The 26270-nt window shown below is 41.3% G+C and overlaps 4 protein-coding genes and 2 long non-coding RNA genes across 15 annotated transcripts in view; 5 read left to right on the top strand and 1 right to left on the bottom strand.

The window, feature by feature from the left end:
- Positions 1 to 1363, bottom strand: part of LOC147817271 (uncharacterized) — a 3732-nt gene extending 2369 nt beyond the window's left edge. The window contains exons 1-2 of the long non-coding RNA XR_015436521.1: positions 1083 to 1363; positions 422 to 754 (exon numbers count right to left, since the gene is read on the bottom strand). This is a non-coding gene — a long non-coding RNA (uncharacterized LOC147817271). The remainder of the gene's footprint in view (positions 1 to 421; positions 755 to 1082) is intronic.
- Positions 1364 to 3181: 1818 nt separating this feature from the next.
- On the top strand, positions 3182 to 4597 carry LOC147817270 (uncharacterized). Its single transcript, XR_015436518.1, has 4 exons — positions 3182 to 3319; positions 3543 to 3599; positions 4124 to 4219; positions 4326 to 4597. It is a non-coding gene; the product is annotated as an uncharacterized LOC147817270 (long non-coding RNA).
- A 3047-nt stretch (positions 4598 to 7644) lies between these two features.
- On the top strand, positions 7645 to 13026 carry LOC111646961 (placenta-specific gene 8 protein-like). Its single transcript, XM_023396566.2, has 3 exons — positions 7645 to 7759; positions 7950 to 8104; positions 12499 to 13026. The coding sequence occupies exons 1-3, from the start codon at positions 7660 to 7662 to the stop codon at positions 12664 to 12666; spliced, it is 423 nt and encodes a 140-aa protein (XP_023252334.1). The 5' UTR covers positions 7645 to 7659; the 3' UTR covers positions 12667 to 13026.
- Positions 13027 to 13126: 100 nt separating this feature from the next.
- On the top strand, positions 13127 to 18139 carry LOC111646978 (cornifelin homolog A-like). Of its 2 annotated transcripts, none has more exons than XM_023396586.2 (4): positions 13127 to 14493; positions 15977 to 16090; positions 16413 to 16567; positions 17378 to 18139. In XM_023396586.2, the coding sequence occupies exons 2-4, from the start codon at positions 15985 to 15987 to the stop codon at positions 17498 to 17500; spliced, it is 384 nt and encodes a 127-aa protein (XP_023252354.1). In that variant the 5' UTR covers positions 13127 to 14493; positions 15977 to 15984; the 3' UTR covers positions 17501 to 18139. The 2 variants fall into 2 exon arrangements, with proteins under 2 accessions (XP_023252354.1, XP_023252353.1); XM_023396585.2 differs by having other exon boundaries at positions 15974 to 16090.
- A 76-nt stretch (positions 18140 to 18215) lies between these two features.
- On the top strand, positions 18216 to 22963 carry LOC111646977 (cornifelin-like). Its single transcript, XM_023396584.2, has 6 exons — positions 18216 to 18303; positions 18707 to 18851; positions 20328 to 20482; positions 20578 to 22360; positions 22551 to 22644; positions 22785 to 22963. The coding sequence occupies exons 2-4, from the start codon at positions 18731 to 18733 to the stop codon at positions 20770 to 20772; spliced, it is 471 nt and encodes a 156-aa protein (XP_023252352.1). The 5' UTR covers positions 18216 to 18303; positions 18707 to 18730; the 3' UTR covers positions 20773 to 22360; positions 22551 to 22644; positions 22785 to 22963.
- On the top strand, positions 22596 to 26166 carry ugt5g1 (UDP glucuronosyltransferase 5 family, polypeptide G1). Of its 9 annotated transcripts, XM_087171206.1 has the most exons (4): positions 22596 to 22644; positions 22785 to 22867; positions 23843 to 23933; positions 24186 to 26166. In XM_087171206.1, the coding sequence occupies exon 4, from the start codon at positions 24189 to 24191 to the stop codon at positions 25773 to 25775; it is 1587 nt and encodes a 528-aa protein (XP_087027332.1). In that variant the 5' UTR covers positions 22596 to 22644; positions 22785 to 22867; positions 23843 to 23933; positions 24186 to 24188; the 3' UTR covers positions 25776 to 26166. The 9 variants fall into 9 exon arrangements, with proteins under 9 accessions (XP_087027332.1, XP_087027331.1, XP_087027330.1 ...); XM_087171204.1 differs by lacking the exons at positions 22596 to 22644; positions 22785 to 22867 and adding an exon at positions 23151 to 23389 and having other exon boundaries at positions 23843 to 23897; XM_087171203.1 differs by lacking the exons at positions 22596 to 22644; positions 22785 to 22867 and adding an exon at positions 23151 to 23389.
- The last annotated feature ends 104 nt before the right edge of the window (positions 26167 to 26270 follow it).

Below are 26270 nucleotides of genomic sequence, written 5' to 3'. Positions count from 1 at the left end.
ACGGCCCCCCCCCCCCCCCCGAACACATGTCTTAAGGAGCCCTACATGAACATACATTATGATGAGCAGATTCTCTCCTCTCACTTCCTTTAAATGGGTGAATAGTATTCTCTCTATTGTTGTGAAGCCTCTGTCTCTGTCCAGGAGCCCTGCTGCTCCTCTCTCCTCAGGCTGGGACCACCTGCTATTAAAAGCTTTGCTGTGGTCAAACTCTATGTATCCAAAATACCATAATTACACCATTCACTTTGATATAGATAGTAAATACTGTAAGCAGCCTGCTGTATGGATATTACCTTATTCTAACTTGTTAGTGTCTGTTTGGATGCAGCTGCTGATTGTTGTCATTGTCATTGTTGTGAGTATGTAGTTGTGGACCCCTGGAGTAAAAGCTGCTGTCACACAAACAAGCATCACTCACCTTTCTTGGTACGACCGATCTGCCCCAGTTTGGGCGCCCTCTGTCCGAGTCTCTGAGGGTTGGCCCCTTCGCCGTGGCCGTTGACCTGGGGGTGTCCCGGGTTGTACTGGCCTGCCGGGCCGGGCTGCCGCGGCGGCCCGCTGGGCGGGATGAGCTCGGGGATACCTGAAGCTCCGTACATCTCTAGGTAATGGGCGCCTTCTCCTGATCGGCCGCTAGATGTCCGCACAGTCCAAGCTTTGCGTCGTGTGGAAAAGCTCCTCACTTCCGCAATGAATGTATGGACAACGCACGACCAAACGTTGGTTATAACAGAGAGAAAGTCCTCGTAGCCTGTGAATGAAAGTAAACACGTCTGTCAGAAATAGCTCTCATGCGTCAGAGAGCGGCCGGCGTTTGGCAGGCGCGCACACACACTTCTCCGCTGTTTATACTGAAATAAACGATGTGGTCTTCTGTGTTTTCCACTGGATTTCTACTAACAGGTGTAGCAAATGCCTTCCTGGTCATTACAATAGCTGAACAGCACAACAACGTGTCTTCCGTTCAATCTACTCACGATAATAAACTGCTTTTCCGCCCGGTTATAAAACCAACGTTAACTGATCGTTTCCTCTTTCATCTTTTAGGAAAAAACACCGTTAAATATCATTAATATTACCTCACTTCTCCTCCAGCGAGGCCGCAGTTAAGAGCTGAATCCGGTAAAATCGGCTTCTGAGAACTGTGTTGTTGTTTATCAGAGCTCTCTCTCTCTCTCTCTCTCTCTCTATCTCTCTCTCTCTCTCTCTCTCTCTCCTGGCACAACACGGAGGAAGCGTCGATTTAAAGGGGCCTCTCGTCGCTCTCTCGGCCTTGGGGATTTCCTCGCATTGTGTCTTGACTCATATCGGCATGTGCACGTCACCGCGAGGTTGATATAAGCGACAGTGCTGACACTTCGGGTTATACAGTGGAGGTGTGCCAAAGTTTAGAGGGCGCGGTGCGTAATTACGCACTTTCAGTACTGAGAGAGTGACTCAGGCGCCAGCCAATGACGAGCGCTGCTAGATAACCCCCCCCGCCAAATCCACCTACCCCTCCCTCCTCCATACGTAACACATGTAAAGCTTCATGTCAGCGAAAGCAACTCAAGTCAGCTCTCCCTCGTTATCACCTACATGACAATGAAAAATAAACATAATTAATATAATAAAGAAAAATCTGTTTACTAATCTCATAGATATCCTCCATTGTTTCCCCAGTGATTTGTGTTTCCTCTTTTCCTTAGACTGAACTCAACCTTGTCCTAACCTCAACAAGTGTCTGCAATGTCCCAGCATAGCCCACTCACTGAGACTCATCCCAGGCCACATGCTGAGGTATGAAGAACAGGTTTCCAATGTTTAGACATAAACTTTTCTCTGTAAATATGTTGCAGAAATGTCTTTTGTGTCTTATATGTTTTATCAAAATTGCTCTACATCTGGACTCTGCCAGTTTTTCCGTGTTTAAAAACTCATACCATGCAGTTAAATTTTGGGCAGGTGTGTGTGTTTTGTACATAAAATGATGCACAACAATATCTAGAATATTTAAATTGGATGGAATGAAGCTTCCATAATAAAAAAAAAAAAAAAACCTGGCGTCTTGGGTTTGAATCTTTCACTCATTGTGAACATCATACAACTTGAATGGGGAGCTCGAACAAGCTGATACACAAAATAATAAAATCCTGTTCTTCAGTGAAGAAGCTGAAACAGAATAGGCTGATGTATGATATGATGACAATGTGGAATACAACTGTTTTTTTTCTATCTTAAACTTACTTATTAAGGAAAGGAATGAATGGGGAAAACTAGATGTTAAAGGGTTAATTATTAGGATACATAAATACTGTTATGTATTATTTTAATGATTTGAATCAATAAATTACCATGTAAAGTGCATTTGTATTAATGTTTTCAATATATAGTTCAGTTATTTTTTATATTTATCAGTCAATAATTGAAACATGTAAAAGTTCACCTGTATCTACTACAATGATGGCATTTGAACATTTAACTCATTTGGTAGAAGTAAATTCAGACGAATATGATGCATATCTAATACAGACGGGACTCAGTTTTACCCCCTTAACATCACGAGAGTAAACAGAGGTAGTTAGCGAGCAGATAGACGGCTGAAACGTCCAACGTCTGCCACTCCGAGTGGTAGTAGTCTCGGTGTAAACTTGACTAAAAAGAACAAAGAGACCAGGCCTAAATATCAACACCTCCTGTTTGGTACGGGCCCATATGTGCAGCCTAGGATCTGGCACAGCTTCTGTGTTTTCTGGGGTGAGGAGCATCTCCATGTAGTCACCCCGTCTGTTCTCCTTCAAAGCAAGGATAACTGGAGCCCATCTGATAGAGCCGTGACAGTACGCTCAACCAAAGAGAATAGGGATCATATCTCTTACATTCGCAGAATATACTGGTTGTCACTTACTTGAATGTTCAGTGTTTTTTATCATTTATATTCCTGTGTCTGTGTGTGTGCTAGTGTGTGTGTGTGTGTGTCTGTGTGTGTGTGTGTGTGTGTGTGTGTGTGTGTGTGTGTGTGTGTAAGTGCTATCTGCATGTCCCATCGCATTTTATGAATGAATCCATGCACAGTGTGGAGATTAACAGAGAAAAAAATCCCCCCCCCATCAGACTTGCTGAGACTTATCTGCCCGTATATCAAACTGTGCAGGCCCACGTGGATGTGGACCGTCTGGACTGATATATAACTGTCTGGGTTTCTCTTCTCCTGTAGAATTATTTCAACACTTTCTTGTGAATGAAGCGAACACATTAGCTGCTGCCATCATGTCCAAGATCGTAGGTGTTACTCTCCTGCTCATCATTCTGGTCGACAGCTTCTACGAGAGCACAGGTAAAAACGAGGAGAATTTGCACTTTCATATTTTCCTGTGTCGTTTTACTCACCAGCTTCAAATCAAATAACTGACTCTGCTTGTGAAATACACACCGGGACGTACCACTCTGTCAATAAGTGAATTTGTATTTGACCGGAAGGTTCCAAGTGGTTGATGGGTAATGTATTATTGTTCCACATAAATGACTTCTTGCAATTTGTCTTTTTCCACTGTGTATAGCTGTATCTGTGGGATTTCGTCTGAGCAAAAAGCACATCCTCAAGTGCAGGTGCAGAGGTGAGTCTCTGTTGGTCGTACTTTTTGGTTAAAAACTTGCAATGCAATGCAAAGCCAAACATTTTCTCCCACCAGATCCAGATTATTATCTGGATCTGCACCAAACTGTACAAGCTCAAGCTCTTTTTTTTTACATCGAGTTTCATGTATTATTCCCTGAGAAATAGACAGAAATGTTGAATGAATTGTACAATGTTAAGGAATCAGATCTGCCCCCAAATTGAATGGGTTCTTCGTTGGTTCGTACACCATCCATCCACCAAGTACAGTGCAAATCCGTTCAGTACTTTTTTGCGTAATCCTGCTGACAATCAAACAGACACAGGTGAAATAACCTCCTCGGCGGAGGTAATAATCAGGGCTGTCATTATACCGTGGTGGGATTTCCTATTTTGAAAAGCACTGGTTATAAATGTGAGGCCTTTTCTCCCGAGTTTCCTGCCATTGTACACAACACTATGTTGTCGCAGACAAACAAGTTTGTGTGGTGTGAATTTTAGCAACCACCTCTGTTCTCATTGCAGTTTCTCCCAATGGCAAGATAAAGTGTCGCTCCCTGCGATTACCCACAAACCATGAAGATCTGATCAAATGCCTCTGCAGCAAAACAAACCAACACAGTAAGTGAAATGTAATTGTGCGTGGGTCTGTGTGAATATTCAGTAAAGATGTTTAATGTGTAATGTTGCCGTTCTTTTTCTTTTTGTTTCCTCTCTTAATTTTTAGCGTTTCCAGAGTTACAGGCAGCCTGCACATCGTGGCGTCCTGGTTTTCCAATCTCCCTGGTGTGAATGAGTGGAATCGTTCACCAGGAGGAAATATCTATTATCATATTCTCACATGATGTTAATCATCACATCACATGAAAAACAACACATCAAATCACTATGTCACCTAACACTCACAACATGAGGTAACATCACATTATCCTTGTAATATACTATAGATATCTGTGATCTTTTGTACATTTTAAATAAAGACATATTTTTGACAACAGAGATTGTTTTCCTCTTTGTTTGCTTTCTGCCTCCGTCCAAAGGTAACAACATTTTGTTTTATTGGGGGGTTATTTGTCATGTGTCTTCATCTTAAAGGTCCCATATTTTACACTTTTGTTGTAAAATGTATTCTTTTATTTGAAGTGCTGATCCATAAGAAGATATATGTATATTTTTAAGAAGCAAAGACCATCTCAATGTAGTTTTACATCTCCTCTCTCAGGCTTCTCCCTGGAGTTCTAGTAACAAAAGGTCGGTGAGCCAATCAGAGCAAAGGAGGCTCTGAGCCCCTCTTCTGATTGGCTTTTTCTGAGTGATCGAATAAAAGTAAAGCAGATTTCAGGTAAACACTCAGAGAAACCAAATCCTGCAATGTTGGATCCATGGTGGGTGGGGTCCTGGTGGGCAGGTCTTGGGCATGGCTGAGAGCAGTGACCGCTTTATTTGTGACATCACGAAGTTACAGAAGTCCTAACGGTTCGTTTTAAGGCTCAGTTTCTGAATACAGGCTGTGTGCATTTCTCTGTGGACTGATCGCTTTGATACTTTCACAGTATTAATATAGAACCTAGACCTGCTTTATAATCAAACAACACATGGACATCTACCTTTATACAACATGCAACCTTTAAGCTAGCTGTTTCCCTGCACCAAGTCTTTCAGCTAGCTAGCTTTAAGCTGCTAGTTCCAGTGACAATTCTACTATATATCAATTTGTTTATCTGACTAAGCAAAAAAGTGATTTTTTCCCAAAATGCTTAACTATTGCCTTAAAGCTACATTTACTGTAATGATTGTGAAATAAATTACATTAGTTGTGAAGTCTTTCTGAAATATTCATCAGTCTCGCATGTATTACATAAACCAATACCTTTTTCTCTTTGTTTTCAAGAAACCTAGTGTAGACAATTTTTACTAATCTGTTTACATGAATGAAAAAGAATATTCCATGCATGCAGCCGTGCTGTGTTACCAAACCGCTGTAAAAACCCCAGTTGAGACACATATTCTGAAAGCGCTGTCTACATGTCCAAAGAAATCTCCTAAAAGTAGAATAATAGCGGCATATCTAAAATTTGGAATGAGATCTAATTCGGTTTATCCAAACATTACAATATTCGGAGTAATAGTGGAATATTATTGTGCATGTAAACATACTGCTTGTTGGTTTACACTGTAAATAATCAGGTCCTGATACCTCTCTGCCTTGTAGTCACAAAGACTGTCTCCTTTGTTAATCTGCTGTATGATCCTATGTGTCAGCTCTAGCCCCCATGGAAGACGAGACAGGCTTCGCTTGATAGGACAGGTTTTTCCCAGCCTCTATTTTACTCACTCCTATCAGGACATTGAAAAATCAGATATCACAGAAGAGGCATTTTTCTTATTTATTTTATGCACTGCTTCAGTGATAAGGATTTCTGGAAACCCTTCAAATGGTTCAATAATGATATATTATAGAAGATTATGTGTTTTTACCAGATCTTTGAGCAGAATCCTAAAAAAGAGAACGTCTGATAAACATCAAAATAGCTCACAAAAAAAAAACGATGACATTCAGTGGTGATTTGTGTGATGACATTCTGTGGTTTCTCATGGCTCTTACGCAACTGTTACAGATTAGTAATGTCCAATGGTGCAACTGTCAAACCAAAAACGCTTCTTTTTCCACAGGGGGCATTTACTGATAGAGAGGAATTACCTCTGTAGGTCAGCAAATACTGACATCCTTTTAAACATCAGCTAATATGTCTCTGAGGACTCAGAATACTGTGGGTCAGCACTCATGGGAACAGAGCGCCTTGTTTACCAATCTTATCTCAAGGTTTCATATTTACACCAAAACACTGCAGTCAAGCAACAAGCACACGCACACACACACACACACACACACACACACACACACACGCACACGCACACGCACACGCACACGCACACGCACACACACACACACACACACACGTGAAAGTCAGAGAGTGAGAAGACAGAAAAGGCCAAACATAGCAGCCAACAGTTGGACTTGCTTTTCCGAGGATTTTGATAACTAAACTCTTAAACAGGTAAGTCAGCTATTCTTTATCAATACAAGCCTGGTTACATATTTTCAGTCAGACTTCACTAGAGATGTTGGAGGTAAATCATTCTTGAGAGTCCAGCAGTCTGTCTCTGAGCCATTCACAGTACAAAGGAAATCTTTCTCTCCTCTGAGTTTGGCTTGTGGCGGAGGAGCAGAGCTAAAGAATAACTCAGGTCAGGAGACAGCGGTGTTTAATCCTTCCTGAGCGAGAGGGGCGTGGAAGTTTGCTCTCAGTGAGCTCCTCACTGGATTGTTGTTCTTATCTTTTGACCGAGATAGTGGTTTCCTGTGGATGTTGGCTTCAGTTATGGCAAAGAATTATAGGTCACGGATGCAAAAGTTAAATGCCCCGTGTAGAGCAGTTGAACTAGATAGATTACAGCAGCAACAACGTTTCCAGCAGAGTTTCCTTTGGATGCAACTACATCAGATATCCATTTAATCTCCTACAGATCTTACAGCTTTACTTGTAATTTGTTTTGCCATATATATTTTGGAGGAAACATAATTACGTCATGAATTCTCGGCTACTTTACTTAAAAAAAAATTTTTTTTTTAAATAAAATCACGAGTTATTGACCTAAGCAATAACCAACTAATAACCAGAAACATCAGCCAACCTCAGTGGTGCATTGTGACTAAAACTAAAAGTACATTTACTCAATGTAATTAATATGTATTCATATCTTTAATTGCTATAGAAACTATAACATAATGTGTTATTTCTATCTATTTTTCTTATTTGTTTTACTTATTGCGGCTTGTTCCTTGTATTGGCCCATGTATGCTGATCATCTCTGACATATAACAGCTTTGCCTGTGAGTTTTGAAGCTGTGTGTATGAACTGGGTAAACTGCAAATGTATTTCCCCTCTTGGGATAAATAAAGTTGTCTGAATCTGAATCAATTACTGTCCTTAAGTATAATTTTGAGGTAATTGTGACCCCTGCCTCTATTTTATGGTCATGGATGGACAGTTGAACTATGTCTCGAAGGGTGGTCCAGGTCCAGCCGGGGAGCAGGGTTCATGAAGCGGGTCAGTGGAGCACTGGCCTGTGTGAGTGCCATAAAGACATAGGGGACTGTAAGTATACAGAGTGACACAAGCGTTTAGTGGATATACTGTCTATCTGACTGTTAATGCTGAATAACAGTGAAAAAAATGCACTTTGTACTGTTGTTTATGATAAAGAATTATTTTAGTGTACTGTGAGTTTACCTACTGTATATGTGTGTGTGTGTGTGTGTGTGTGTGTGTGTGAGTGTGTGTTCAGGCTGCTTTGCCCTGTGCTGCCTCCCAGTGTTTACTTGCAAGGTGACCAGTGCAGTGGGTGCGTGTCCCTGCCTTCCTCTGCTGGACTGTATGGGCTGTGTACCGCCTGCCTCTCTCGCCATGAGGGCTTCTGTCAGAGAACGATATGGAATACAGGTAATACAAAGCAAAAAAATAACACAAGATAAAAATGCAAAAAAAATACCTCTCAACCAGACTGTGGGACACTGAGATTTTCAAATGCCATTTTGCAATGAACACACTTAAAATTCCATTTACCTCCACTGTTTTGGATTGGCGGCAGAAGTCTGGGAGGCGAGACAAAACTTCAACAAATAAAGGTGCATCTGCATGGTTTGATACAATACTGGGTGAGTGGGAAAACACATTAAGAAACTTATAGAATGTCTTGATTATAAAGTTTTTGTTCCATCATGAGCCTCCAGAGCAGTTTCAATATTCCCTGTCCCAGATTTGCCATGGTGGGATAAACCACATTTTTCCAAAAGATATTCCCTCATCTGATGCTTTAGTAATTGTGGCGGTAAGTGCAGTTTAAAGCTGTGCAAAGGCCTTAAAAGAATTAGGCCTCATTTTAACCCTGCACTGGTTTCCCTGGACTAATGTTAGACATGCACTTTGAATGGGTTTGAAGGGGATTTCAACACCTGATTAATTGCCTGAATGGATTTCTGTCATATCACAAGTTTTGGTAAGATGTATTGCAGTTTGAACACTTCCGTAATCTGATCATCCACATGGCTGCAGTAAAAAATAAACTTTTGAAAGAGCTGTCACAGCTAGTTAAACAGGTTTTAAGGTTTATTTGAGCATAAACATTATAACCAGTCAATCTGTTTAGTGTGATTATATAGGGTTGTATGTTTAAACCATATGGAAAATGTGATTAAAACATGCCGTGACACACAACGTCCAAAAGATTTTAAAGTTTCTTCTTTAGCTTAACATGTTTCTCCAAAACGTTGTTCAATTGGTTTGAGATCTGGTAAATGTAAAAGCCATCACTTTAATCATCAGCCTTCTATATGAGCTTCTAGTTAGCATCAGGTTTCTCCAGTCATTTATTCAGACTTTTCCTTTAATATGTCATGCATCTGTACATTTTGTGTAATTAAGGTGCAGAGATCCTTTAATATAAAACACTACATTGGCAGGACAATCTGTCCTTACAAAGGGATTTGGGATTTTTTGGACTTCCATTGTTTTACTTTAGCTTTACAATACATTCATTCGGATGGGAAAGATTAAAGCTGTTTACACTTAGACAGTCACTGTGCTCAAGCAATGCCCGTGGTGTTAATATCATTTCACTACACGGCCGTTACAGTAGTTGGTTTAACAGCCTTGACAGCTTAGCTGATGTAGCTTTGATCACTCTTCTGCAATGAAGAAACAAAGCGACCTTGAATACACTAGCGTTTTTCTGAGACCTTTTCCTCTTTGGGGTGGGAATGTGAGAGTTAAACTTGTCATTTTAAATTCTTTCAAGTCAAGTAGAGTGGCCCCTGTAGCCGAGATGCTGTGATAAACACCAGCTCGAACAATGCATCTGATTGCTTTGCTGGTACGACACCGAGTCCCCAGCTCAATTACACAGAGCAGCTGGAGCCTTGAATAATTATGACTGCTGCTAAGGAGATGGAGACTTTTCAGTGATGAAACTTAATAACGGCACAGTGGGGAAATAGATGTAGCATTGGTAGATGCCAGCAGTAATGACACTGTTTATTACTTCAGCATTGCAAAGAGTTTTGTGTTAATGCTGTGACATCAGATAAACCATAGTATACTGAGGTTGCAGTGAAATCAGGATATGTTTATTAAATGAATAAATCTGCCCTAGACCTATAAATAACTTAATGAATAAACAACAAACTGTTATAGCTTTTAAGATACAGCAAGCTGCTCAGGCCTCCCATCCACCCCTTCACTGCTGTGCTGTTTGTCCACACTGAGCACTCATACACCTGCGACACGTGCGACCACAGATCTCAGCAGACATCAGGTCTCCGTCACTGATCAGTTCACATTAAAAACCCAAAAGCAAGTGGCACATTCCATGGCCAAGGTGCGAGTTTAGATGTTGGATAAGCCGATTCTGGGACAGTGAAGAGAGGGAGAGATAAGGCAGGAGGTGGGAGTGGTTGGAGGCCAGGCAGGCAGGAACTGGAGCGCTGCCATCGGAGAGAAGGAGGTGGTTGGTAATGTTGGCTTCCCCGGAGGTGGAGTGGGCCGTGGATCGCTGTCAATACTGCAGAGCATGAGCTAGGGAAGGTGCACAGAAGTTCTTATGAAAACATGTTCCAGCATGTAGGTTGTTTGAAAAGCAAGGCAACAATTCTCTCACGGGTGGACGGAGACGAAAAAACAGTGTTTATCATGAGAATAAAACTGTAGTCAGACACGTTACTGCAGCCATTTTGATATAAACTAGTGCTCGATCATATTTCTCTGCAAATTATTACATTTTCTTGTCTTTATTTCCTGAAACTAATATTGTCCTTAGAGTTCATTTTTAACAATGCTAGCAGAGTGGTTTGAATTTGGTTTGGCTTATGACAACATATTAGTAAAACTAACAACATTTCCATTAGCCTATGCTGTACTTTGTGATTATAGCAAATGCTAAGATGCTAAACTAAGATGGTGAACATAGTAAACATTAAATACCAGCATCTAAGCATTGTCCTTCCGAGTATGTTAGCTTCCTGATATTAGCATTTAGCTCCTATTATATGCCAACATATTTTATATGTCAGCAGAATAGAACCAGAAAAACACCCTTTGCTCTGACTTGGGAGTGTTCATGCAATGTTAGCTCTAGTGCTAACCTTGTAGTAACACCATATAAATAGCCTAAATTAGCTACATTTGTTGTGTTATTTGTTTGTTTATCACCACGTAAAACCAGAAACAAACAGTGGTTAGCTTCTATGAATTGAGCTGAATCAATTGAGCTAATGTTAATATGGGATTTATTTTTGATAGAACTGCATTTGGAGCCATTCTGCCAACAGTTTGTTGACATATCTCCTGATAAAATCTGACTCAGAATTACAAGTCAGACGCTGATGTGACATGTGTTTTCCCACTCAGCTGCTTGTAATTACGATTTCACACAAACGTGGTGTAAATACAACCTCAGAGAGCTGTTAGCATGGCTAGTGACAGTTTTGTCTTACATAATTCAAAAGACACGACCAATGGACCAATAAATCATTCCAACATATGCAAATGAGGATTTGAACTGCTATATTTTCTTTGTTTATGTTTATAGTACATGCAAAATTCAAGTCACAAATGTTGCATGTTGCATTCAGATCCCAAGACTGATAATTTTAGTTAATGTCACCCTCCCACACTGAATTCACAGGGGAGGCAGCGCAGTAGAGAGAGTGTGGTACTGAGCAGATCTGCCGCTCAACAAAAACAAGTGTGTTTGGTGTTTTTGCTCTACAGTTGAATCAGAATCAAAAAGTTGCATTGAAATCCAAAGACCTGCAAATACGTTTGTGGGTTGAGAATTATTGTAGTTGTTTATGCCAAATTAAAATTCACAGAACGGTTGTATTCAAGATGTTTCATGACATCCTTTTGGTAAAAGTTACAAATGGCACTTATATAGTGCTTATCTAGTCTTAGTCAAAGCACTTTTCATTATGAGCCATATTCACCCGTTCACACACAGTCTCACACCGATTATACATAGGAGATACATTCAGGGTTCAGTATCTTGCCCAAGGACACTTCAACATGCGCACTTGAGATGCCAGGAATTGAACCACTGACCCTCTGATTCCCGCTCTACTGCTCTACTTCGCCAGCCCCTAACTGCATTATGATCAAGCAAAAATGAAAGCTGGTTTTCTTTTGAGAATTTGATATTATGTAAGTATAATTGGTGCTGACTCAGTATCACGGTGGGAATATCACATGCACAGGCTGCACATCCAACTGCCAGCACCTGCCTTCTTACTGCGTCTCTCAGACTTTATTGATTTATCAATTCTCACCCACCAACATTTCCATCTTGACATTACTGACATGCTCCTCGTCGTGGTTGCTGTTGCTAAGAGCAGAGACTTGGCCGCAAGTAACTCGGTGTCCTCAGAGGGAGGATAGAGCACGATTATTACTGATACACTGACAAATACACTGCCAGCTATAACTTCAAGGAGCCATAAACTGCTATACATCATTAGTTTTTGCACTTTGGTTACTGGCGTGTTTACTTAATTTGGTCCTCTGTAGCACAAGCTTACATTTATCATGGTAGGAATGTGGTAAAACTGTGAAAATTTCAAACATTTTTGTGTAATTAGTCCAAATTACTTCAACTAATACTGTTGATTACAAAGGATGTGAGTATAAGCTCATAAAGGCAAATAAAAGACAGAACTTCTGCATTGTATGTATCAGCAAAAAATCCTTTGTACCTAAATGCAAATGTTCATCTTGTATTCGAGCCTCCCACCTGTGTTCAGACCTCTCTCTCTCTCTCTCTCTCTCTCTCTCTCTCTGTGTTACAGGGGAGCGTGTGGAGCGACTGCCTGTACGGATGCTGCTGCTATCCGCTATCTTGGCTCCAGATCTCCAGAGAGCTGAAGAGAAGAGCAGCATCCCACGCCGCCTCCTCCTCCTCGTCGGCAGCCAGATACACCGCTCTGACCTCCCTGCAGGGGGCGCACTTGGTCTAGACACATCCAGCACTTTTTTTCTTTTCTTCTGGCCTCGGCCGCCACCACCAGTCCTCCAGAGCATGGGAGCTGATTTAATCACACTTCCCCTGGTCGGCAGCCGCTCCCTGTTACCTCAGAGTATTCAGCAGGGACACAATGTCTATTAGAGCAGGGGGTGTTTTGCATGTTATCTTGGGTTACCAATCATTTATTCTTTCAGTGGTGGAAAGTAACTAAGTCCATTTACTCCTGTACTGTACTTAAGTTCAGTTTGGAGGTTTGTGTATCTCAACTCTATGCTACTATATACTTCTAATGAACTGCATTGAGAGTGATATATTGTGCTTTTTACTCCATTAAATTTCTTTGACAGCCATAGTTACTAGTTACCTTTCAGATTAAGATTTTACACTTCCAAAAATCAGTTTCCCCTTGTCACATTTCAAGTGTCTATGAGCTGTTATCAGCTCCACAAAGGATATCTCTTCTAAGAGTAACTTAAAGGTCCCATATTATAAAGTGAGATGTCTGTGTCTTCTTTGATTATACAGCAGGTCTAGGTTCTATATTAATACTGTAAAAGTATCAAAGCGCTCAGTCCACAGAGAAATGCACACAGCCTGTATTCAGACACTGAGCCTTAAAACCAGCCGTAAGGACTTCTGTAACTTTGTGATGTCACAACAAAGCATGCAGCGCTCTCTGCCATGCCCCAAGCCCCGCCCACCTGGACCCACCATCCAACCTTGCAGGATTTGGTTTCTCTGAGTGTTTACCTGAACTCTGCTATATTTTTATTCAACCACTCACAAAACACTCAACCAATCAGGGGAGCAGAGCTCAGAGCCTCCTCTCTTCTGTTGTTCCTAGAGCTCCAGAGACAATCCTGAGAGAGGAGATATAAATCTATATTGAGATGGTTTTTGGTTCTTAAAACCACAAATATCTTCTTATGAATCAACACTTCAAATAAAACACCAGAAAACTGTAAAATATAGGGCCTTTAAATAACTAACTTAATCATCTTACATCCCCTCAGATTTATCCTGGGACCACTTGATCACTTCAAGTGGTCCTAGTCCAACACCAGATTGAGAATGAATCGATCAAACATACTGTATCTAAAGTAACTAAACAATCGGTTATGTACATTTGGCATTGAACAATGAAGACATTTGCTACAAATCAGTGACATCATATGCTACTTTTGTTAACAGTCCAACTTGTTAACATTTGGAACAACTTCTGCAAATCTTGAAAACCCTATGATTATTCAGAAATGTTCCGGTTTAACTTGTGCTTTTACTCCATTTCCCATCCCAGTCCTTCCAGCTGCTCTGGTCTCGTGGTTCAGATAGAAAATCCAAATATTTTGTGTTGAATTGTTTGAATGAACTCTAATAAAACATCCATGTTGCGAAAACAATAGGGAGATGTGAATCCAAGGAAACGGCAGGATCAACAACTTCTCAGCGAATGTGACGAGGACCTTTGAACCGTTCAAACAAAAGGCACAGAGCCACGCGTCACTGAGGGGATGAACACTGCAGGACATTCCCTTTTGTTCTTATCACATACCTATGTCTAAGAACCGACTCGCACACTTTAAATATGAGGTCATTTTTCTTGCATGATGACGTCTGAGATTTAAAAGGATGTGAGACGGTCAGATACTCTGATGTCTGACTGTCAGAGGTGTTGACACATGGCAGACTGGACAGACCAGTCAGTGACAGGCATCCCATGTCATGTTCACCGCTCCTATAAGATGCCACACTGTCTTACAGAGTCTTCAGTCAGCCAAGTTTCAGATTTGACCAAACTCTGCTCCCTCAGGAAAGCAAGGTAAGACCATCCACTTAGTGAGGAAGAATTAGAGCCATGACAGGAATACTGGGATCCTGCAGGCCTAAACATTTCCAGGTTACATGTATGTTTTCAATTTTTGGCAATGGACATGGCTTAAGAAATGGCTATGGGCTCATCTGGAGTCTCACATGATCATGGGCTTTCGTGTGACTTTTGTGTTGTAACTTGAAGTGAAAAGATACATGATGCTGTAACTGTGAGGGAAATTCTGCAACTCGTGAATTTATGAAACTCTTCAGTATACAGAAGTAGATGAACTCTTTAAGACCATTCCATCCGCCACCAAGTCTGTACTTCTTGTGAAAATTAAGTTTCTGCTTCTTAGAAAAAGTCAGTTCTCAAGATGTAGGACGGTTTAGTAGATAATTCTCAATGTGCGTCACTCTTAAAGATGTGAATTTTTTGACATCTAATCTCATGTTCAGCCTCTATTTTGTATTCCAGAGAAATCACACAGAAAACACTCATACAAATTCTCAAAGTGAGGAGCTTTTCTAAAGTACTGAGAAAAAAGACATGAATTTATTACAAAGGGTTTGATTCTCACTGAACAAACACAGTGTGGTGAATAACTGCGCTAAATCTATGCATGTAAATCCACCATATCTATTCTTACTGCACATTTCATTACACTGCAAATGTAAAAACTTCAACATCATTAAGCATTCGTTACAATGACGTCTGCTTTGTTCACTGTGGTATATTCAGTCAGTATGTGTGAAAAATAATGACATATTGACCAGAATCACACCTAGATGCTATAATGGACAAAGAACGGACTTTCTGCTTCTTTTTAAATTTTTTTATAATAACATGACAAACAGAAAATGACATGGAAGACACATGGTGACTTGGAAATCATAAAACATAATAGAAGGACGGTTGACATAAAATAGGACAGTTACAGGGGAAGATTGGATTATTATTATTATTAATAATAATAATAATAATAATGTCATAGCAAATATATGATGAACGTCTTTATAATAATAATAATCAAATAAAAAAAATCAGTAATACAATAGAATAATAATATAGGATAATTATACTCATGATAATTATTATTATATTCATGTAAAGGTGGGGAGAGGCCACACCAGCACGCCAGAGTGACTGTCTGCTTCAAATGAAATGTCTCTGCTGTCAGAAGGAAACAGTGTCTGCTTTTGAGGAACTAAGAAAGAAACCCTTCTTCTTTGACTCATAGTGACGGTGCACATTTGAAATAACCCAGTCAGTTTGAAAGAAATTGAAAAAAAAAATTGCGCAAACCACAAAAGGAGGAAAATCTACAGCATGTACTTATTTGGCATAAATCACGACACTAGATTCACCAGACAATGAGTATCCAACTGAACAGGCCATTAATACTATAAAGCTTTGTCAAGTTTATTCTGACATTCACTGTTTGGCAAGAAAAGCCACTGTCGGAATCACGACTGAATGTTTTCTTTAGAAGCTGTAGCCATGTCTAAAAATATGGTCGTGACCCAACCCCGGCCCTACATCATGACCACTGTATCCAACCAATGGACGTCTGGCATCTGTGACTGCTTCCAAGACCTGCCCCAGTGTGAGTGCACATGTTTTATATACACATTTTTAGATTGGGGTAAAAGGAGAGATAGCAGTAGTAGTCCTCGTGTTGAGACAAGCACTCGCCGTCTGAATCTGTGTCACACGCATGAACATTGAAAAACATGCTGATCATTCAGACTGATCTAGGTGGAGGAATGCCGACAGATTGGCAGATTGGATGTCAGCGGATGTAGCAAAGTATTGTGCTTTAGATTTCAAAAAGGGGATATTTGGACACGACCTCAAGTGTCCATGAAATCTCCCACATGAGCAGATTACTACCCCTAATGTGACCTGCTTGCCTGCCCTTTGTGCAGGCTGCCTGGCCTTTTGGTGCCTTCCCTGCTTCACCTGTAAGACCGCACACGAGGCCGGGGAGTGTCTGTGTTTACCTCTGCTGGACGCCTTTGGACTCATCCCACCTATGACCACAGCCCTCAGGGTGTCAGTGCGCCAGAGATATGGCATTGAGGTACAGACACTATGCTACACTATCCTAAACCCCCATTCATTATTCTTTTTTTGGGTATAAATCCCATATGCAAATGTAATATATGTACACATTGAATTTACGTATATGAAATATAAGTACATCAACATATATGTGTTGTATTAGAAATTGGAACAATTTCATATATTTACATATGTCTAGCCCATACAAATATGTATGTTTATGTGTGTATCAAAATTAATGACAAATTGTATTGTGTGTATGTTTTAATGAACTTGCATATATAAGTTAAATATATATCATTAACATATGGTTGCAACATGAAATATTCATCATATAGATATTTTATCGGTATTTCATATATATTATAAACTTATATTTTCATGTATCCAGGGGATATATATATGATAATAATACATCCTCTTACATACGTATGTCATACGTTACATAACATGCTCCTCAACTGCATCAATATTTACGAGCATAGTATTAACCAGCATAAAAGTCACTGTTGCCTTCACTGCTTATCTGATCTCTGATGACTCTTAAACCTGTTTAGCTCTTCGTCACAATCTCTATTTACGTTCCTCGACAACATCCGGGAATTCATGAAGGATTGGTCATTGAAGACGGTCACATTACACCCTGTCCCTTTGTTCCAGCCCATATGTGTAGGGAGACTTTGAGCAAAAAAAAAATCACCTGTGCTTTGTAGCTGTAAGCCTACGCAAATAAATCTAGTATTGGATGCATTAGTCTTATCCCATGACTGTTGTACTTGTGCATGTTTCATCACTCCGGCCGCCTCTAACTGTGTCTCCTTCCCCACAGGGCACAGTCTGCAAAGACTGCGTGTACGCCTTCTTCTGCGGGCCCTGCACCTGGTGTCAAATAGCAAGAGAAATCAAAACAAGGTCGAGCCCCATTACCCTCGTCAACATGTCGGCCCGATAAGAACAAAGACTTTTTTTTTATCATCATGTCATCAGTAGTAAAAAACAAACATCACCACCATCATCAGGGACTATGTTCTTCATCATCAGCGTTGTCATGCTATTTGGAATAAGAGGGGACACACTGACCTGTGTTTCTGAGCACGTCTGCTGCTGTGGAATGTCACAAAGCAGCTGATTAGAGATCAGCACATGAGGGTCACAAATGTTTCATAAATTACTGTAATGACAGAGGACAGAGATAAGCAGCCACAGTGACATCCACTGACAGATAGTAATGAGCACCAGCCAGTGACAATGATATAACTGCATTGTTTATTATCTTAAAATTTTGGTTTAAAATTGTTTTTTTTTTTATTCTTATACTTCGCCCGTCACATCCCAGATGTTCGTTACATGTGTTCCTTTAATTGCATGAACCATTGGATTGGTTATCCTTCAGAAGTATGTGTTTAACTATAAATTGGCTTATTTTCATTTGTTATATGAAAAGCCAAGGAGGAAAATCATTAAATCATACATTGGAATTTTTGGAGCCATACAATGTGCCCAGATAATTTAGAAGCCTATTTTGTATTTAAAACATAGCGACTGCATGTGAGTCCTCTAGAACAGTGCAATAAAACTCTGACTCATCAAAGCCTGTGTGAAGGTCATCACAGTAAATCTCAGTGTGCAGTGTCCTATGCAAACCACACATGCAAATCTGCCAGTTGGGCCGTGCCTTGAAGCATCAAATATCCACTTTTTGCTCCATGTGTTCAAACCAGATGTTCCAACGCGACAAAGAAGTTCCAACGGCAGGTGAGTGTTTATGAAATTAAAGTCTGTATTACTGTATTAGAAGGCCGTGGGCTGGATTTTCTAGTACCCGTGTGAAGATGCTGTATGAGTCCGTTTATATTATGAACACGGGCTTCGGGTTCATGTGAAATTCGTGCTGAAATGTGTTTTGATTAATAGTAAACAGCTGTCACCGAGTGATAAAACATGCCAGGTATGTGAGTAAATGGTGTGAACAGTGTGATGGGGGTTGAAATGAACCATATCATGACGCGGAACAATTGAAGGAAGGAAAGGTTTTGAAGCAGCGAGCGTCTGGGGAGCTTTGTTAAGATATTTGGGCTCGAGGTCAACTTTGAAAAGGTGCAGTGAATGTAGACGGAATCCCATGAGGAAAAATAAAAATACATGTTTGCACTTTCAGGCCTTCCTGATTTGAGTGGTCGCCATGACAACAAATTTGATCATCAACAACCAGCAGCCTCAGCCTCAGCCTCCAACGCTGGTCGCTGTCCAGTCTATTCAGTGGAGCACTGGAATCTGTGACTGCTTCGATGATCTTCAAATCTGTGAGTCTGGTTCTGTGCAGCCACATTTTGCAGTTTTCTCACTACGACGCCTTTCACCGGTGCATGCAAATAGTGACATTACAGTCTGGACTCTTGAGCTTACTTTAAACTAGGGCTGTAGTCCAGATTACTGAAGTGGAGAAATGTCAACGTTATGTATTCTGTTGTGATGACAAGCCACAATTAGTCTCAATTTGCTTATAAAATTCTGATCTTTAGGGCTGAGACAATTAATAGATAACAGACTACAGCCCTACATTAAAGGTTCCATATTTTATCGAGGTAGATTTCCATGTCTTTTCTGATTATAAAGCAGGTCTACGTTCTATATTAATACTGTGAAAGTATCAAAGCGTTCAGTCCACTGGAATGCACACAGCCTGTATTCAGAAACTGAGCCTGGAAACAAGCCATCAGGACTTCTGTAACTTTGCGACGTAACAACAAAGCAGTCACCGCCCTCAGCTCTAGCCCCAAGCCCCACCCACCCGCACCCACCTAGAGCTCCGGAGAAAAGTCTGAGAGGAGAAGTTAAACATTAATTACATTAATTACTTAAAGGTTCTGTAAACGATCGTCACCGCCACTAGATGTGGCACCAGACCACCAGCATCTCAGAACAAAACAAATGTTTCGTAAGACACACCTCCGACCTCTGTTTGGCCACAACCCCCCTCCCCTCCTTTCACATTGTCAGTCAGCAAGGTCTTACGGAGCACAGTGAAAGTGGCCACTAAACACAAAACAAGAAACACAACTGAATATAGTTACCATGTACACAGCAACAGACACAATAACCCAATCTAACCACAACCATTAGCCCACGCTAGGAGTCATGCTTTCACGGTCCACCACCTGACCGGGATTTGAGCCAGTCCGCCTCATGGCCAGTCCGCCTCTGCTCTGGTCTTCTCTCTTTCTTTGTTGGAGGCGTTTTTAGCCGAATAACATGAGAATCAGTGGAGCACCTGAACGCTGCTTACTGCACTAGTTGTTGATAGTTGTTTGCTGCTATATTATTGTTTAAAATAATTTACAGAACCTTCAAAACCACAAATATATCTTCTTATGGATATCAAAACTTCAAATAAAATGCAAGAAAAGTGTAAAATATTGGACCCTTCTGATTCAATTTGAAGAAAAACTGTGCACAACCAGAATAAAATGTGATCAATATTCATGGACAATAAAAAGCAGACTGGTCTAAAAAAATGCAAAGACAGGCTTCCATACTTTAGTATATATTTTCATATAGCAAACGTCTCAGCATCAAGTTTGTAGTTGCCTTTTAAACCTTAGCACATAAATCCCGAGAAGCAGTTTTTCCTTCTACATGTAGACCAGTTTCGAATGCTCTAAACATAAATCTGAAATCTGAAATGTTTTCCAAAATTACCAGGCATATTTAGAATAACGATAAAGGAGCTGTTACTGCCTCTCGAGATAGGGCCTGTTATCATCTGTGCCTCGTTCCAGGTTGCTTTGGCCTCTGGTGCTGCCCTTGCCTCACCTGCACCACCAGCACTAACTTTGGAGAGTGTTTTTGTCTCCCCCTGTTGGATAACATCATCCTCTGTCCAATTGTCGCCATGTCCATGAGAGTGGCCATGCGCTACCACTACAAAATCCAGGTGAGTTTAGATAAAGGGAAAACTTCGCCAGGTCTTTTTTATATATATATTAACAGCTGTTACATTTTTTTTCCATTTTGTGTGTCTCTGCTCAGGGAGACATGGGATCTGACTGTGTGTATGCCTATTTCTGCAATGTCTGCTCATGGTGCCAGATGGCCAGAGAGATAAAGAGACGCAGGCTGACTCTCGCTGTCCTCAACCCCCAGCAACCGTACATAGGTGCCCAGCAAATGCACATCCAGCCCACAGTCATCACCTCTCAGCCAATGATCTCAGCCATTCCTTAAGAGGTCGTGACCTCCGGCGCCATGCAACCTCTTGTTCTCTACTTATTTCTACATATTTTTTTGGTCGCTAATCTCTCTAATCTCAAAAATCAGTTGTGACTTAGACAAGTCACACTGATGCATGTTTGGATATACTTTTAGACGGAGATGTAAAAGAATTTTATCAGCTTTCCTAGTCCAGGCACGTCATCCTATCACATCTACGGAGCTGTCTTAACCTGTTTGGCAGCAGGTGGAAAATGATAAGACAAATACGTGCGAACAGTCCAGAATATGATTAAGATGACTGACAGATACTGATAGAACTCCCAGGACTCCACAGACAAAACTTACAAACTCCAAATAACATGATAACACTTTCTATCAAGCCCTTTCTAAGTGATGTATCATATCATTTCTGCTGATCTTAAATACATTATGTTATCTTTGTCATTCATTTCACTTAACCTGCATCAAATCATCTCTGAGCCTTTGTGTTGAATTTGCAGCTGAAGTCGTGATCAGTTTTATTTTGTTTTGCTGTGATGAATAGGAATAGCTCTCATGTCCTGCTCTGAGGTAGGGATTATTTTTAGTTCCAAAAATTTAAAAATGTCTAAGCACTATTTCAAGTAAATAAATAGATAAAAATAAATAAATATGGTCCCTCATTTATCAAACTGCCTACTAACAGTGTTTGGTCAGCTGACTACTTTATATTTTCCTGTTATCTGGGCTCCTAATTAAAGGTCGCATATTTAGGTAGGTATATTTAGGTCATGTCCCAAGCCCCGCCCACCTGGACCCACCATCCAACCTTGCAGGATTTTGAAGCCTGAGAGAGGAGATATAAAACTACACTGAGCAAATATATCTTCTTATGGATCAACACTCAACACCAGATCAGTGTACAGTATGGAACCTTTAAAAAAAACAGCTAAATGGGAAATTTGGGACTTAAATGAAAAAAAAAATCTTTCACATTAATTCTTGATTACTATGATGTAATAGTTTTATCCTACCAGCTGCAGTTGTGGCTTTGCTGTAAGATGTCAAATGCCCTTTTGTTGGGACGTAGGCCGCTGGTTTGCACTGTTGTGGGGTGCAAGCAAAAATGATAAAGCTGGCATTGTTTCCAGACTCTGTGCGTGTCAGTGTGCTTCTTCCCTTTGTGTTGTTTTGTCTGTTTTTTTCTCTTTTTTTTTTCTGACCTGTGCCTTCTCTAACAGCAGCAGATTTCACTCTTTCTTCAGTTCGGCTTTTCCAATTTCTTACAATTCTTATAATTCAACAATTTATATAGTTGGTAATACTTATTAAATACTATTGGAGACATTAAAGACTCACACATGAAGAGAAAATGCATGTTTTTTTAATTTTTTTATTATTTTTTACAAACTGATCTGTGGGACAGAAGTGCTGTGAGATGAAATCTTTGCATCTGATTGGATGCTCCTGCTCTGACTGGACATCTGACTAATCATGTGATCGCTTGAGCTGCTCTCAGAGGTTACTGCTACACTCCCACTGTACATAGCAGTGATCATTAATGCATCTTATTCTTTTTTTTTTTGTTGATAAGATGGCTGCTCTGGGGACTTTTTGGAAGGTAATTCTCATAACTCACGATACAATAAGACTGATCTGAAACGTTAGCTCTTGTTAGCCATTGAGGCGAGGGAGCAAAAGAAATGTAGCAACCTAATGGACTTCAGTCGACACTGTATCACTGCGGTAAATGTACTGTATTCATCTACGAGCTGCATGTCCTCATCTCTGTGCTCTGCTGTTACCTCTAGCCGACTCTTGTTCGCAGACTCAGCTTTACATAACTCCACAGAGGCAAGAGGAGAGGAGGGGAAGGGTGCAGTCCACTGATATGACTGTTGAACGGTGAGTCGTGCCGTTATTGTAATCACCCATGTTCACTTTATTTTCCCTCCGCTGTGTGACCTTGCTACTTCCTCCTTCCCTCCTTCTCTGCCACTCCCGTCTCATGCTTCCCTGAATTTTACCCCTTGTTCTCCTTCTAGTTTCCTCATCCAGCTCAGACGGATTAACTGCATTTTTATCCTCTGCCTCATGAGCATGGGAAGGCGGCAAGTGAGAGGTGCCTGTGAGCGCTCACATGGGAATCTAGCAGCAGTGTTGAGCTGAGCAGGGAATGAACTGAGGAGTAACTTTGCACTGACACACACACACACACACAAAACCAACCCATTGATTGGGAAAAAAAAAAAAGAAGCCATTCAAGTCCATCTGATAACTTTATCTTGTACTGATTCTGTTACATGAGTGGACATGTGAATAGAAAGCCAGGAAAAATTGAAATGACTTGACATTTTTAAGATAAATGTAAAATGTGGGGTAACTCCATTGACAAAGCCATAAATGATATCCAATACGCACACTAGTATGGTAACTCATACCAGTGCTCTTAACATCAAACTTTGCTATTTACAACACTTGAGACCTTTGTAAGTTACATCTGATCCGCACGCTGGACTTTGTCCTGGACGAATGGGGCCCATGTGTGTAAAAGTTAAGCTGTGTGGAAACACAGATACCACATAGTCCTGGCTCACTCAGGACCTGGAGCTCAAGACAGATTTCTGGATTTTGATACAGCAAGAACGAGGTGAGACACGTGATTAACTTTTAACAGAGCAATTTAATTACACCGGCTTCAACTAGTACTGCATTAAATACAATCAGATCAGATGTGATTATACCGTTTATAAAATACATTTTTAGAACAGTTATAGTTCTTCTTGCTTTGCTGGAACAGCCTTCAGCCCCCTGTGACCCTGAGCAGAACAAATGGCTTAGAAAATACTTTTGATGGTCACATTTCTGAAGTGCATATGTCTTAAAATGCTGCTGAACAGACCACATGCGGAACAGCTTGGCTAGAGTAGAAGAGAATGGGAAAACAAACAAATACTGTGACATTTACTTTGCCATTTCTTGCTTGCTGCTGTGGGTCTGTATAATATAACATATAAATGATTATAGTGTGTATCTGTAATCCCAGAGGTAAGAGACATACAAAAAGGACCCCTCACTAAAATACTGATCTTCTCCTCCACAGACCACAACAGGTGAAGACTAACCTTCTTGACTCAGCACTTCATCGCTGTCTCGTTGTCAGTTTTGCAGCTCTGTAAATCATTCTGGAGCAGGCAGGAAGATATTGTTCATTTCCTCATTTACTCCCTCTTCCCCAAAATGCCCTGCAATGCAATTCGTTTGCATTCCATAGAAAATGAATTGTGGAAAACTTCATATCACACCTGGTCAGCTTCTGATCTCTGCTCCTGTCAAACACAACTTACTACTGACCACATCTTAGATATTATTACACAGCACAAATTACAGATGTTGTTTCAGGTTCAGACAGACAGTGATGTATTTGTGTCTGTTGTTTCTCCCAGGTCATGTCCAGCACAATCCCCATACTCCTGACAGGGCTCTGCTTCCTGCTGCTCACACCCAGTTGTTGCAGCGGCAGCAGGATTGTGGTGGTGCCCGTTGATGGCAGCCACTGGATCAACATGGAGGTGATCCTCCGAGAGCTGCACTCCAGAGGCCACGAAATCACCGTGCTGCGCTCGGCCAAGAGCTGGTACATTCCCAGTAACTCTCCCATTTATACCTCTATTAACGTGACCATGCTGGAGGACGAGTCGGACAAGGACTACTACAATAAAATGCTACAAGACGTGATGGAGTGCCGCAAGTCGCTGAGTTTCTTAAGCAGCTTCTGCCAACGGCGCTTACTCACATCCATGTTGGCAAAGGGCCACAAGATCCTCGCCAGAGCGGCTGCTACAATGTTGGATGACCCTGTTTTCATGAAGAAGCTAAAGGATGCCAAGTTTGACTTAATGTTAACAGACCCTGGCCTGACTATAGGAGTCCTTTTGGGTAGTTACCTCAAGCTGCCCATGGTTTTCAACGTGCGCTGGATTAATACTGGGGAGAGCCATTTCACCATAGCTCCCTCTCCTGTCTCTTATATCCCCGTGCAAGGAACTGAACTTCAGGATCGGATGGATTTTCCGGAGAGGACCAAGAATGTGTTGCATTATCTCATCAGTCTTGTCGAACAGCATTTTATCATCAACGCAGCCTACTCGGATCTGCTCCAACGCCATTTCCCTCCTGGAACGGACTTGCTGTCTTTGGAGTATGCAGCTGATATCTGGCTAGTGAGGGCGGACTTTGTCTTTGAGTTCCCGCGGCCCACCATGCCCAACGTGGTCTACATAGGGGGGTTCCAGTGCAAGGAGGCCAGACCCCTCCCTGTTGAGCTGGAGGCCTTCATGCAGAGCTCTGGGGAGCACGGCGTGGTGGTCATGTCCCTGGGGACGTTCGTGTCGGCCCTGCCTCGTGATGTCACGGAGGCCATCGCCGCTGCTTTTGCGGAACTCCCTCAGAAGGTGGTGTGGAGGTTTGTGGGGGAAAGGCCGTCGTCCCTGGGGAACAACACCCTGCTGGTAAAATGGCTGCCTCAGAAAGATATCCTGGGACACCCCAAGACTCGTGCCTTTGTGGCCCACGGAGGCACCAACGGGATGTATGAGTCTATCTACCACGGTGTTCCCGTTGTGGGCCTGCCGCTCCTCTTTGACCAGTTTGACAACCTGCACCGGCTGAAGGTGCGCGGGGCAGCACGGACAGTAGAGGTGAAGTCACTCACCAAGGAAGACTTCCTCGAGGCTCTAAAGGACATCCTGGACACTCCCTCATACCGAAGCAACATTCAGCGTCTCTCCAAGCTACATCACGACCAGCCGATGTCTCCGATGGACACCGCCATCTTTTGGATTGAGTACGTCATCAGGAACAAAGGAGCAGCCCATCTGCAGGCGGCAGGATTCAGTCTGCCTTGGTACTCCTACTTCTGCCTGGATGTGGCTCTTTTAATCACGGCCGTCATCGGAGCCTTTGTCTGGGTTTCAGTCTTAGTCTGTCGGATTCTCTGCTGCCGGAGGTTCAGGAGAAAGATGAAAGCAGAGTGACGGATTCAAACATAACCGCTGAGTGTTTTTCAGTTCAATAAATCATTACCACTCAAGCATCCATATGAGTTAAAGAGCAGCTGAGACTTATTAACAGTTTACACACATTTCTGCCTCGTGCTTTAAACTTTTTCAGAAAATAAAAATCTGAAACTGTAAATTAGTGTGAAATGTTTATTTTAGACGCAAGCACTCATAGAAATGTTTTTACCAAAGATGTTGGAGGAAAAACCCCAATTCCAATTCCAATCCAATTCTGCCCAAACCTTCTGTTTTCAAGCTTCCCAGTCCTAAACACTATTTTTCGAAGCTAGTTTCCATAGTTGTAGTTCTGTTTGGATTGGAAACATGTCAAACTTTAATAAAGCAAAGGACTTCTTCTTCCTGACAATAGCAGCGTGGTACATCATTGCATCACTCCCATATTAACTAAAAAAGTTGACAGTCTCCACCTGAAAACCTGATCACGGTGAGTTTCTGATTAGTTTCGCCCAC

Source organism: Seriola lalandi, unplaced genomic scaffold, assembly GCF_002814215.2.
Source record: "Seriola lalandi dorsalis isolate HSWRI2012SDOR001 ecotype SW California unplaced genomic scaffold, Sedor1 jcf7180002054979, whole genome shotgun sequence".
In the NCBI taxonomy this organism is placed as follows: Eukaryota; Metazoa; Chordata; class Actinopteri; order Carangiformes; family Carangidae; genus Seriola; species Seriola lalandi.
This window is presented reverse-complemented; position numbering and strand designations above follow the sequence as displayed.